Source organism: Phoca vitulina, unplaced genomic scaffold, assembly GCF_004348235.1.
Source record: "Phoca vitulina isolate PV1807 unplaced genomic scaffold, GSC_HSeal_1.0 scaffold31, whole genome shotgun sequence".
Lineage (NCBI taxonomy): Eukaryota > Metazoa > Chordata > Mammalia > Carnivora > Phocidae > Phoca > Phoca vitulina.
Window position 1 is genome coordinate 13,554,342 of NW_022589734.1, and position 14,418 is coordinate 13,568,759.

The following is a 14,418-nucleotide window of genomic DNA, read 5'->3' on the forward strand; positions in this document are numbered from 1 at the left end:
AACCAAAAGTATAAGACTCTGCAGTAAGCTACCACACATTTCATTACTGCTCAGTTGTTTTTCCCACTTCAAATATCTAGCTCCTCCAGAATGTAATTTAAAGGCAGCTGAGCAAAGAATTCAACAAAGATGGATTATCCTAGAGTATGAGCTGAACAAGTCCCTGCATTGGTACTCTGAGTAGAACCAAATAACTCATTCTAGCATCAATATTGCTTCCCCCACCACTGGCCCTGTTTCCTCATTTTTTTAAAATAAAAAAGCAGTACTTAAAAGTTATGAAACATACGTTTTTTTTCTTCCATCAGTACTGGGAGCATATAAAAAATGCGTTGCCCATGCACACCTGGGTGGCTCAGTCGGTTAAGCACCCGACTCTAGGTTTCTGCTCAGGTCATGATCTCAAGGTCGTGATCTCAAGGTCGTGAGATTGAGCCCTGTGTCGGGCTCCACACTCAACAGAGAGTCTGCTTGAGATTCTCTTTCTCCCTCTTCCTCTGCCCCTCCCTCCCACTCTCTCTCTCTCTCTCTAAAATAAATAAATCTTAAAAAGAATGCACTATATAAATTAAAAAATTTAAAAAAAAGAATGCGCTACCAGATATTGTACATCTAGTGACATATTCTAGAAAAATTCTTCCACCTGTTCACGTGCATGCCAGAAAAATTATATTTACAGTACGAATGTTTGCCCCAAATTTGAAACAACTTGTTTCCTTCAGTTGCAGATGGGTGAATAAATTAGGACACTTCTGCCCCATGTAATGGTATATAGTATTCAGAGAGTGTGAGACACTTCTGTGTGTGCTGATGGGGAGAACTCTAAGGCATATTGATCAATGAGGGGAAAGAAAGAGTTATAAAATAATATGAGCAGAATGATCCCATTTACGTTTTTAAAAACTGCATGTATACGTAGTGGGGAGGGTGAGTGGAAAGGAGGGAGCAAAGGTGGGGGAAGAAGAGAGAGAGTGAAACAGAAGGAAAATATCAAAGGGAGAGCAGTAGTGAGATTTGGGAGTTGTGTCCAGGGAAGGAAGGGCAGTGTAAAAAGGATTTTCTTTTCACTATATTTCTTGAATTATTTACAGGGAAATATTTTCATCAATTTTCGTAAATGAAATAAAAGCATATGTGTGTGCACATGCACAATAAATAAAAAGAGAATGCGCCAGTTATTTTAAAGATTTATTTTAGAGAGAGAGGGAGCAGAGGGAGGAGGAGGGAGAGGGAAGGAGAGAGAATCTCAAGCAGACTCTGCTGAGCGCGGAGCTCAACTCGGGGCTCGTCAATCTCACGACCCTAAGATTATGACCTGAGCAGAAATCAAGTCATACTGAGCCACCCGGGTGCCCCGAGAATGTGCCAGTTATTTTTAACAAATTCATCCAATCCAGGTATTCACTAGGGAGAGCAGTCTGCCCAAGATGTCTGTTTTAAGTTCATGGATGTCAGAGAAGCATGGGATTCCTTGGCTTAGCACAAACCTGTGCGGATGGGGAGGCTGGGAGAACACTGGAGGGGAGATGCTGGGGACCTGGCTTCTGGTAACTGTGGCGTAGACTGCAGTGCTGGCTCAGAAGAGCTCCCAGAAGCACTTAGACGGGAACCACTCCATTCAGTCTGGTCTCCGGGCTTTAGTGGAATTTACTCCCAGGAATCAGTTCTTCACTAGACTCTGCCTTTCTAAAGCATTTGCTCACATGGAAACAGCCTTCAGAACAAGAGGTTGGAACATAAAGCTATGGGAAATACCCCTAGTTTTTCCTTTGCTGACAAACCACTGCAAGGATAGGTGTTTTAAGATGTTGGTCTTGCTATTATTTAGGTATGGTGAGGCCAACTGATCAGGAGATGCCTGCCATTAAAAAGATGGTTTGGGGATGGCTTGGGTGACTCAGTGGGTTAAGTGTCTGACTCTTGGTTTCAGTTCAGGTCATGATCTCAGGGTCCTGGGATCGAGCCCCACGTCGAGCTCCCCGCTCAGCACAGTTTGCTTGTCCTTCTCCCTCCCGCTCTGTTCCTGTCTCCACTCGTGCTCTGTCTCTCCTCTCTCTCTCTCTCTCAAATAAATAAAATCTTAAAAAATTTTTAAAAAGATGGTTTCTTACACTCACAGAGTCCAAGAGAAAGGGTCATGCCATGCCATGGAGGACCATGTGGGGAAGCATCGGGGTTGATCAGGAGGCAGAGAGAGTGGGAGGGAATGTGGAAAATGCGGGCAAGAGCCTTTAGTGTGCTCCCCGCAGGAAAGAATGGACAGGGTAAGCAAGCTTGTCTGGCTGGTTTGAATCATTTCAGCAGGCTCTGGGGCATAGGGACTATTTCCAGTTGTCTGGCCCCTGGACCTGCGCTGATGAGGGCAGGTGGATAGTGGCCTGTAGAGTATGAGCTCCATGAAGGAGGTGGTTGGGGGTAAGGGCTCTGGGTCAGGTGGTTTGCACATGAAAGGTATGTTCACAGGCTGTTCAGGCACTGTCTGTGGGATTTGGCTAGCCCTGGGAGAGGCAGCCTCACCAGGATTAGCAAGACCCCCAAGAGTTACCTGAAACTAATGTAACATTGTATGTAAATTTAAATTAAATTTAAATTAAAAAAATACAGAAAGTAAAAAGACAAGATTAATAGTGATGGAGATGCAAGAATAATTACGCATCTCAAGGTTTTCTGCGTGGCTTTTATATTAAGGCTGAGTTTGATGGCAAGCTTTGGAAGTCTTCCTTGGGCATCCTAACCTTTGACTATGATTTCGGGCAGGGGGGCGTTTGGGGGTTATTTTTGGTACAGTAATTGAGAAATCTCTCTCCTATTCATTGCAAGCAAGAGCGGTACAGGAAGCTTCTTTTTGTGTATTTGGATCTACTCAACTAATACTTTGTCGGTCTATAAAAGCAAATCAGTAATTTTTCCTCTTCAGGCTGCCTCTTACATTGGGCATAGAATTTTAGACCAGATGTCCCTGCAGTAGACTTCTGCACAACTGATGGCTTACGCGATTTTGTTTTTGATGTTTCGCTTGCCATAGGACCACCTCGAAAGCCTGTTACAGTGTTCTGCATTTACTGCAGCCTGGAAAATTGGTTCTTTTCTAAAGATCCACTATCTGAGCTGTATTTTCATTCTGGGGGGGAATTAGGTTCCTGCTTTTTCTATTTCGGTTCTACTGTCTAGAGATTTAGCAAAATGTTTTCAGAAATTTACCTTTATATACTAAATTCCTCACCCTTTGATTTTAACATTGTCCTCTTATTTACTGTGGCCTAACGTTTATTTAACTGTCTGTTTAGATGTACTGTTTTTGTTTTTAACTGATGTTTTCGCCATTATGGGAATTTTCTCTCACGGTCACTTTTTTTTCATGTCTTAACAACTTTATGGAAGTATCACTTATGTACCATACAATTAACTCATTGAAGGCATATAACTCAGTGATTCCGGTAAATTTAAAGAGTTGTACAGCTGTCACCATGGTCCAGTTTTATAACCAAAATGCTTACTCCAGAACATTCCCATATGTGATCTCTCAGATTTCTTACTGCCCTGTGCTTTAATAACTCAGTAACATTTGAGTGATCCTTGTGTTCTATATTTTCTCGTTTTAAAATAAACCCTTACTGACTTTATCTTTCTTTTATATAAAAATACTACTTTTTGGGGCGCCTGGGGGGCTCAGTCGTTAAGCGTCTGCCTTCGGCTCAGGTCATGATCCCAGGGTCCTGGGACTGAGCCCCACATCAGGCTCTGTGTTCAGCGCAGAGTCTAGTTGGAATACTCACTCTCCCTCCCTTCCCCCCCCCCCCCGCTCTCTCTCTCTCTAAAATGAATAAATAAAATCTTAAAAATCTTATTTATTCCAGCCTCATTAAATTTAACAAGACCGTATAGGAACATGGATTCTGGAGTCAAAGTTCCTGGGTTTGAACTCTAGCTCTAAAATTAACTGGCTGGGGGGCGCCTGGGTGGCTCAGTCATTGAGCGTCTGCCTTCGGCTCAGGTCATGATCCCGGGGTCCTGGGATCGAGCCCCGCATCGGGATCCCTGCTCCGCGGGAAGCCTGCTTCTCCCTCTCCCACTCCCCCTGCTTGTGTTCCCTCTCTCGCTGTGTCTCTCTGTCAAATAAATAGAATCTTTGAATATATATATATATATATATATATATACACACACACATATACATATTACTTTTTTCTTTTAGAGAGAGAGAATGAGTGAGAGCAGTGGGGAGGGGCAGAGGGAGAGAATCTTAAGCAGGCTCCACACCCAGCTCAGAGCCTGAGGCAGGGCTCAATCTCAGGACCCTGAGATCATGACCTGAACAGAAATCAAGAGTCAGATGCTCAACCGACTGAGCCACCCAGGCGCCCCTAAAAGTATTACTTTTTACCACACATCTAACAAGACCGTTTTTCAGTTTTCTTTTTTTAAAAGAGATGGATGACTTTGTACTGTTAATTTCCATTTCCTGTGTCCCAAAGGCCAAGCATTGCCTAGTGAATCAGCTCACGGTCATGCCTTGGATCTCACTTAATCTGATTTATTCCTGCTATCCTTTGGGCAGGTGTGGTACCCATTACACCTTCTCTCTTCCCCGATGTCTTGATTCTCTTCCTCTGACTTTAACTTTTTGTCATTTCTTCTCTGTTTTTCTTTTTTCCATCTTTATTCTACCCAAAGCCAAAGTTGTTGAAGAAGGCAGATCGGACCTCGTCTTGGTCAGTGAACAGAAAACCATTATGTTTTCTTTCCCCCACATCAAACCTTCCCCTGCCCCATGTTTTGTAGTTAAGTAGTAGACCAGGTCAGAGGATCTCAGTCGTCCTTCTGTACCAAACAGCCCACTTAATTTTACTTCCCAGAGCAGTGGTGAGCTTGTCTTTGCCTGTAGTTAAACTTAGCTCTAACTTTGGAAGGGCTGCTAAAAATAAGACTGGAAGAGAGGCATCACATATATCTTGTTAAAAGAGTAAGTAAAGAGTGCCCCAGAAGAAAGACTCTTCTAAGAATAAAGTACAATTATGCCATTTTACCATGACCTACAGCCCCAAATAAACTAATAATAAAATCACCTTCCATTTTTAGAGTCTTGTACATTAGATTATATTTAGAGCCTGTACACATCATAAGGATCTTCACAATGTGGTATGGAAGAAAAAAGCAGATGTTAATATCTCTTTCTGCTCTGCCGCTTGCTATTTGACTCTGAGCAGGTCAGGTTTGCAGGGTCTCCGGTACCTCTGAGAAATGGGAATGATACTACTTCACAGGATGTGGTGAGGATTAAGTTAAATAACATCACATGCCACCCTTCTCAAAATGATCTGTGTATCCTCCCATGGACGCAGGGTTCTGTGCTAGGAAATGGACAAAGCCAAAGGAAAAAGAAACCATCTCTTCCCAGAATGTCAATTAAATTTGGAAATTGGTTGGGTGGGGGGTGGGTATTTTCTTATTTAAATAAGAGCAGATAGATCTATTATGTGAGCTCCACCTTAGTTCTTTTTTTTTTTTTTTTTGTTATGTTAGTCACCATACATTACATCATTAGTTTTTGATGTAGTGTTCCATGATTCATTGTTGTCGTATAACACCCAATGCTCCATGCAGTACATGCCCTCTTTAATACCCATCACCAGGCTAACCCATCCTCCCACCCCCCTCCCCTCTAAAACCCTCAGTCTGTTTCTCAGAGTCCGTAGTCTCTCATGGTTCGTCTCCCCCTCCGATTCCCCCCCTTCCTTTTTCCCTTCCTTCTCCTAATGTCCTCCATGCTATTCCTTATGTTCCACAAATAAGTGAAACCATATGATAATTGACATTCTCTGCTTGACTTATTTTACTTAGCATAATCTCCTCCAGTCCCATCCATGTTGATGTAAAAGTTGGATATTCATCCTTTCTCATGGCCAAGTAATATTCCATTATATATATGGACCACATCTTCTTTATCCATTCATCTGTTGAAGGGCGTCTCGGCTCTTTCCACAGTTTGGCTATTGAGAATATTGCTACTATGAACGTTGGGGTGCATATGGCCCTTCTTTTCACTACATCTGTGTCTTTGGGGTAAATACCCAGTAGTGCAATTGCTGGGTCATAGGGTAGCTCTATTTTTATTTTTCTGAGGCACCTCCACACTGTTTTCCAAAGTGGCTATACCAACTTGCATCCCCCCCAACAGTGTAAGAGGGTTCCCCTTTCTCCACAACCTCTCCAACATTTGTTGTTTCTTGCCTTGCCAATTTTTGCCATTCTAACTGGTAAGGTGGTATCTCAGTGTGGTTTTGATTTGAATTTCCCTGATAGCTAATGATGATGAACATTTTTTCATGTGTCTGTTAGCCATTTGTATGTCTTCTTTGGAGAAGTGTCTGTTCATGTCTTCTGCCCATTTTTTGACTTGATTATTTGTTTTTTGGGTGTTGAGTTTGAGAAGTTCTTTATAGATCTTGGATACCAGCCCTTTATCTGTAGTGTCATTTGCAAATGATATCTCCTCTTAAGCATAGCTAAAACTGGGCTCACCATCTTCCCTACAAACCTGATTCTCAACCCACATCCCCCACAGAGTCATCAACACCACCATCCATTCAGCTATGCAAGTCAGGAACCAAGCAGTTGCCCTTGACTCCTCTCTTTCCTTCACATCCTTAACTTGACACCATGGCAACCTTGCCACCTTCCCATGACTTGAATGCATCCTTTGCCCGCGTCTCCATCACCAGCATCTGGGTCCAAGCGACCATCATTTCTTGCCTAGACTAGGGAATCCCCTGGAACCGGCCTTCCTCCAATCCATTCTCCATGGTGAAGCGGGCTTTGATCTCTGATGGTTTATTCCCATTGCCCTTAGAATAACATAGTCCATGAGGTCCTGCATGGCCCAGCCCCCCCAGCCCTCTGGCCACATCTCGAGTCCTTCTCCATCTGGTGCTGGTGGCTGCAGTAACATCGGGTGCTCTCTCTTCACCAACGGCACCATGATTCCTCCATCAGGAGCCATTGCCCAGCTTGCTGTATCTGGAGTGTCTCCCTCAGCCCCTCCCTGACTGTCCTTGCCAGGATAATAGGTCTTCCAGACTCCGCTTGTGGGTCTTTTCCTCAGAAAAGCCTTTCCTCATGACGCAGTAGGGGAAGTTATTGATCATATGTCTGGTAGAATGTGTTCCTTTGTTTTAACAGGACTTACCTCGATTTGTAATCACACATTAGCTAATACTATTTGATGACCATCTGAACCACACATTAGTCTGTCAACTCTGCAAGGGTAGGGACTGTCCCTTCGATCACCAGCCCCTAGAGGAGTGCCTTTTGCCATGGGCAGGGAATCTGTCACTGTTGGATGAGCGCAGGGAGCCCGCGGAGGTCCGCATGGCTCAGTGGTTGGCTTGGGAGCACCCATGTTCTACTGAAACTTGCCATCTCAGACAACCAAGCCCATGGCTTTGCCCACCTTTCTGCAGATTCTTCCTTCAGTGCTGGGCACCAGGTCCTTCCACTTCTGTCTGTGGCTTTGAAAAGCCCCTGAGAAACCTCATTTTGATTAAGGGAAATCTACTCAGTTTGTGGTTCAATACAGGATTGGCGAAGCACCTCTTTATGCGTGTTTTCTGGGTGGCTTGATGCCACCCACAAGATCTGTTGACAGAGTCTTTGCTTTAAAACCCCTGCTTTACCTTGCCTGTCCAGTCTTTTCCCACTGTGCCACTAAGCAAATCTTTGCTTAAAAGTGTTACAGGATTTTTGTCCCCTTAGTGCCGAGGTTTTTGGTCATGCCACTTCGAAGAATGAAGAGGTAGACCAGACAAAGAGTGGTGGGCAGCAAAGCAAAGTTTATTGAGCAAGAGTATAAAGCTCCCGAAGAGGGAGGGGGGCTCGAGTGGGTTGCCCTCTGAGTTTATAAGTTTAGGGGATTTTATGAGCTCTTTTGCTGAACTTTCTTAGGCAATCAGGTTGTGCCGAGTTGTGCCAATCAGGGCTTTGGTCACGTATCTGTCTACCTATTAGGTTAATGTCTCTGAGCTGATCGTCTTTTTTTGCTGACATCCAGGTGCTTGGGTCTTAGCTGCCCCTTGCCCATAATATTGACAAATGCTTTGTGGTTAATTGTCTTCTTTTAGGATGTTTTGCAGAAGTCATTTCTGCAAAAGCCACAAAGCAGAATACTAGTGTGGTCCTGTCTGAGCTGCACATCAGGATGTTAGTGCTGTTTTATTTTAGCTATCCTGACTCCATATTTTCTTGTTGGGGACCCTGGCCCTGACTACCGAACTGCCCAACTCACTCCTAACAGAAGCAGACAGAACTTTCTAACCTAAGAATGCAGTTCTCTCTGCATGCAGTTCTCTCTCCCTTCTCTGGGTGGTCCTCTTCTGCACAGAGGACATCCTTCTGCCCTCCTACGCCCAGGTCATGTTATTTGGTATGAGTCATAAAACTCCAACAACCCCCCAAACAAGCACCATTCCAGTGATTTCTACACCCACCTTTATGACTTGACCTCCATACAACCCTCCTGACCTCACTTCTGTGGGTATATATATGTGTCCATTTTACTATGAATATGTTCTCAGGAAGTTTTATGGGAGTGAAGTCTAACCTCATATTTATTTTGCTACCTTACGCCACTTAATTCGTTATAAGTTAAGGGAGAGTTAGAATATTTTAAAAATAGTAAGTCCCAAAAACATATAGAAGGTGATTTTCAACCTTGATGTGACTGAGAATAATCCAGAGGCTTTTCATGACAACGCGGATGTCCAGGTCCCACCCTGGACCTATTAAATCAGAGAAGCTGGGGCTGAGGCATGAGTGTTTTCTCAGACTGGCAAAGTGACTTGACCGAGGTCACTCGGCTAGTAGGTAAAAGAATCCTAGTCCCTGTTTCCTTGCTTGCTTTCTAGTGCCTACTTGTATTCTTTGGACTAAAGTCTCCTGAGCTCTGTGTGTGCGTAATTAATCTGTGTCTGAATTTGTCTGCATAAAAGTTTCTTTATTTTATAACTGGCTTCCCCCCTCCCTGCGGAATAACTGTATCCAAAGGATGTGGAGATTCTCAAGCTGACAAAAGCAACCAAAATAACCTCTCCCCTCCTCCACTCAGTGTTCATGTAGAAACAAATATCCGCCGCTGGGGTGGCTCACTCACTTCCGTGGGCTCTGCTGACTTCCCCCACGTTACCTCCATCCACAGGCCTGCCCTCAGTGCTGCCCCTCACTTTTCCACTCCTGGGTTCTGTTTTCGCTCAATTTGCCCTCTGTCATGCCCACTGATCCGAAAGAAACCTCCCCTCTTCCCTCCTCCAGGGCCACCTGCCTGAGCGTTTGGCTTAGGGGGGCACCTGGATCCCGGTGGAGGTGTGTTTCATAACTGGGCAGCTCACACCTCGCTTGTCTGCTTGTATTTGGAGCCTAAGAGAGGAATGCAATGGACACCTGTCCCACAGGGGTCCCCCACTACCTGCCCCCACCCCCCCAATCTCTCAATCCAGAGAGCTCTGTAAGAGATATTTTCATACCATTTTTTTAATAGTTGGGAAGCAAAAAAATCCTCCGTGAGACATGATCCATACGAACGACATAAATAAAGAAATCCCACTTAAGAGGAAATGCCACAATCAGGATGATGCACTGTGACACAGACATTGTGCTGAGATTGGAGACCGCATTTCCACCTTTGAATCCTGGCTCCTCTTATCAGCAGTTCTGTTACTCTGACAAGCTGTTGAATTTCTCTGTGCTACGGATTACTCCACAATAAAGCGGGATGAAATAAAATGAAATAGGGCGCCTGGGTGGCTCAGTTAGTTAAGCGACTGCCTTCGGCTCAGGTCATGATCCTGGAGTCCCGGGATCGAGTCCCGCATCGGTCTCCCTGCTCAGCAGGGAGTCTGCTTCTCCCTCTGACCCTCCTCCCTCTCATGCTCTCTGTCTCTCATTCTCTCTCTCTCAAATAAATAAATAAAATCTAAAAAAAAATAAAAATAAAAATAAAAAAAAAATAAAATGAAATAAAAGCACCTACCTCATAGGTAGTTTGAAGATCATTTTGAAGATTCAGTGATATAATCTGATTAAAATGGGTATCGGATTTCATTAATTTGCATTAATAAAATGTAACTTACAGAAGCTTTCCCGTATGTTACTTTTTAATACATGTTAACATATGATTCCTTTGAAAAACTTCTTTGTTATACCGACTCACACCTGCTTCTCTGTGTTTTGCTCGTAGCCCTGGAAAGGAAAATATCAATGAGGCAAAGCAGAGAGGAGCTGATAAAACGAGGGGTCTTGAAGGAAATCTATGATAAAGGTAAGGGGGACTGGTCCCCTCCGCGAGGCCCGGAAAGCCGTGCGTGGAATGCGTGTGCATATTTCTCGAGTTGGATTCCGTGTTCTGCATCGCTTTATCAGGATTTGAACCTTTAAAACTCCAGACAGTTTTGGAGAGAAAAGAGAATTTTTCAGACCATGCCAGAGCTCTTGGTGTCATATTGGAGGAGAGAAATCAAGCTTCTTTATCCTCAGCATTGGAATCACACCACCGGGTGCCGTGCGGAATGACGTGGGGGCAGGAATGATGCGGGTCCTGGTCGGGAGCCTGTTCGTGTTCGAATGCACACAGCTGGGGTGAAGTTAATTGCCGAGGCTCCTTCGGGCACTGGGGGTTCCCAAGACAAAGGTTAAAAATCTACAGGCATCTAGAACTTCCTTAACAGATTTTTTACTGGCCTTCTGTCTCCCTGCAATAGAAGAAGTCAAAGTGGAGAAAATTATAAAAAATAACTGTATACATAAGATATTTCAAATGATGACATTGACAGGGATGCTGCAGATGCTTCGTGAAAGTGTCCACGAGGGTTTGCCAATGAGTACTGTGTCTTTTGCTTATTGAGTGACTCTTTAAATACACATGTATGCAGTGGTTTAAATGGTATATTAAGTATTCTTTGTTTTTATTTTTTAAGAGCTCTGATTTTGTTTTATTTTTTATTGTTATGTTAATCACCATACATTACATCATTAGTTTTTGATGTAGTGTTCCATGGTTCATTGTTTGCATATAACACCCAGTGCTCCATGCAGAACTGCCCTCTTTAATACCCATCACCAAGCTCACCCATCCTCCCACCCCCCTCCCATCTAGAACCCTCAGTTGGTTTTTCAGAGCCCATCATCTCTCATGGTTCATCTCCCCCTCCGATTTCCCCCCCTTCATTCTCCCCTCCTGCTATCTTCTTTTTTATTTTTTTCTTAACATATATTGCATTATTTGTTTCAGAGGTGCAGATCTGTGACTCAACAGTCTTGAACAATTCACAGCGCTCACCATAGCACATACCCTCCCCAGTGTCTGTCACCCAGCCCCCCAATCCCTCCCACCCCACCCCCCACTCCAGCAACCCTCAGTTTGTTTCCTGAGATTAAGAATTCCTCGTATCAGTGAGGTCATATGATACATGTCTTTCTCTGATTGACTTATTTCGCTCAGCATAACACCCTCCAGTTCCATCCACGTCGTTGCAAATGGCAAGATCTCATTCCTTTTGATGGCTGCACAATATTCCATTGTATATATATACCACATCATCTTTATCCATTCATCTGTCGATGGGCATCTTGGCTCTTTCCACAGTTTGGCTATTGTGGACATTGCTGCTATAAACATCGGGGTGCACGTACCCCTTCGGATCCCTACATTTGTATCTTTGGGGTAAATACCCAGTAGTGCAATTGCTGGATCGTATGATAGCTCTATTTTCAACTTTTTGAGGAACCTCCATACTGTTTTCCAGAGTGGTTGCACCAGCTTGCATTCCCACCAACAGTGTAGGAGGGTTCCCCTTTCTCCGCATCCCCGCCAACATCTGTCATTTCCTGACTTGTTAATTTTAGCCGTTCTGACTGGTGTGAGGTGGTATCTCATTGAGGTTTTGATTTGGATTTCCCTGATGCCGAGCGATGTTGAGCACTTTCTCGTGTGTCTGTTGGCCATTTGGATGTCTTCTTTGGAAAAATGTCTGTTCATGTCTTCTGCCCATTTCTTGATTGGATTCTTTGTTCTTTTGGTGTTGAGTTTGATAAGTTCTTTATAGATTTTGGATACTAGCCCTTTATCTGATATGTCATTTGCAAATCTCTTCTCCCATTCTGTCGGTTGTCTTTTGGTTTTGTTGACTGTTTCTTTTGCTGTACAAAAGCTTTTTATCTTGATGAAGTCCCAATAGTTCATTTTTGCCCTTGCTTCCCTGGCCTTTGGCGATGTTTCTAAGGAAGAAGTTGCTGCGGCTGAGGGCAAAGAGGTTGCTGCCTGTGTTCTCCTTTAGGATTTTGATGGACTCCTGTCTCACATTGAGGTCTTTCAACCATTTTGAGTCTATTTTTCTGTGTGGTGTAAGGAAATGGTCCAGTTTCATTCTTCTGCATGTGGCTGTCCAATTTTCCCAACACCATTTGTTGAAGAGACTGTCTTTTTTCCATTGGACATTCTTTCCTGCTTTGTCGAAGATTAGTTGACCATAGAGTTGAGGATCCATTTCTGGGCTCTCTATTCTGTTCCATTGATCTATGTGTCTGTTTTTGTGCCAGCACCATACTGTCTTGATGATGACAGCTTTGTAATAGAGCTGGAAGTCCGGAATTGTGATGCCGCCAGCTTTGCTTTTCTTGTTCAACGTTCCTCTGGCTATTCGGGGTCTTTTCTGGTTCCATACAAATTTTAGGATTATTTGTTCCATTTCTTTGAAAAAAGTGGATGGTATTTTGATGGGGATTGCATTGAATGTGTAGATTGCTCTAGGTAGCATTGACATCTTCACAGTATTTGTTCTTCCAATCCATGAGCATGGAACGTTTTTCCATTTCTTTGTGTCTTCCTCAATGTCTTTCATGAGTATTTTATAGTTTTCTGAGTACAGATCCTTTGCCTCTTTGGTTAGATTTATTCCTAGGTATCTTATGGTTTTGGGTGCAATTGTAAATGGGATCGACTCCTTAATTTCTCTTTCTTCTGTCTTGTTGTTGGTGTATAGGAATGCCACTGATTTCTGTGCATTGATTTTATATCCTGCCACTTTACTGAATTCCTGTATGAGTTCTAGCAGTTTTGGGGTGAAGTCTTTTGGGTTTTCCACATAAAGTATCCTGTCATCTGCAAAGAGTGAGAGTTTGACAACTTCTTTGCCGATTTGGATGCCTTTTATTTCTTTTTGTTGTCTGATTGCTGTGGCTAGGACTTCTAATACTATGTTGAAGAGCAGTGGTGATAGTGGACATCCCTGCCGCGTTCCTGACCTTAGGGGGAAAGCTCTCAGTTTTTTCCCATTGAAAATGATATTTGCTGTAGGTTTTTCATAGATGGCTCTTATGATATTGAGGTATGTACCCTCTATCCCTATGCTCTGAAGAGTTTTGGTCAAGAAAGGATGCTGTACTTTGTCAAATGCTTTTTCTGCATCTATTGAGAGGATCATATGATTCTTGTTCTTTCTTTTGTTAATGTATTGTATCACGTTGATTGATTTGAGGATGTTGAACCAACCTTGCAGCCCAGGGATAAATCCCACTTAGTTGTGGTGAATCATCCTTTTAATGTACTGTTGGACCCTATTGGCTATTATTTTGGTGAGAATTTTTGCATCCATGTTCATCAAGGATATTGGTCTGTAATTCTCCTTTTTGATGGGTCTTTGTCTGGTTTGGGGATCAAGGTAATGGTGGCCTCATAAAACGAATTTGGAAGTTTTCCTTCCATTTCTATTTTTTGGAACAGTTTCAGAAGAATAGGTATTAATTCTTCTTGAAATGTTTGGTAGAATTCCCCTGGGAAGCCATCTGGCCCTGGGCTTTTGTGTTTTGGGAGATTTTTGATGACTACTTCAATTTCCTTAGTGGTTATAGGTCTGTTCAGGTTTTCAATTTCTTCCTGATTCAGTTTTGGTAGTTCATACATCTCTAGGAATGCATCCATTTCTTCCAGGTTATCTAATTTGCTGGCATAGAGTTGCTCATAATATGTTCTTATAATTGTTTGTATTTCTTTGGTGTTGGTTGTGATCTCTCCTCTTTCATTCATGATTTTGTTGATTTGGGTCATTTCTCTTTTCTTTTTGATAAGTCTGGCCAGGGGTTTATCAATCTTGTTAATTCTTTCAAAGAACCAGCTCCTAGTTTCGTTGATCTGTTCTACTGTTCTTTTGGTTTCTATTTCATTGATTTCTGCTCTGATCTTTATTATTTCTCTTCTCCTGCTGGGTTTAGGCTTTATTTGCTGTTCTTTCTCCAGCTCCTTTAGGTGTAGGGTTAGGTTGTGTACTTGAGACCTTTCTTGTTTCTTGAGAAAGGCTTGTATTGCTATATACTTTCCTCTTAGGATTGCCTTTGCTGCATCCCAAAGATTTTGAACAGTTGTGTTTTCATTTT

General features: G+C 43.1%; 1 protein-coding gene across 10 annotated transcripts in view; it reads left to right on the forward strand.

Moving 5' to 3' along the window:
• The window catches only part of PHACTR1 (phosphatase and actin regulator 1), a 557,340-nt gene that overhangs the window by 433,853 nt on the left and 109,069 nt on the right, over positions 1-14,418 (forward strand). For all 10 annotated transcript variants that reach the window (XM_032424836.1, XM_032424834.1, XM_032424839.1 and 7 more), the window contains one exon: positions 10,229-10,309. In XM_032424836.1, coding sequence (XP_032280727.1) covers positions 10,229-10,309 — 81 coding nt within the window. The remainder of the gene's footprint in view (positions 1-10,228; positions 10,310-14,418) is intronic.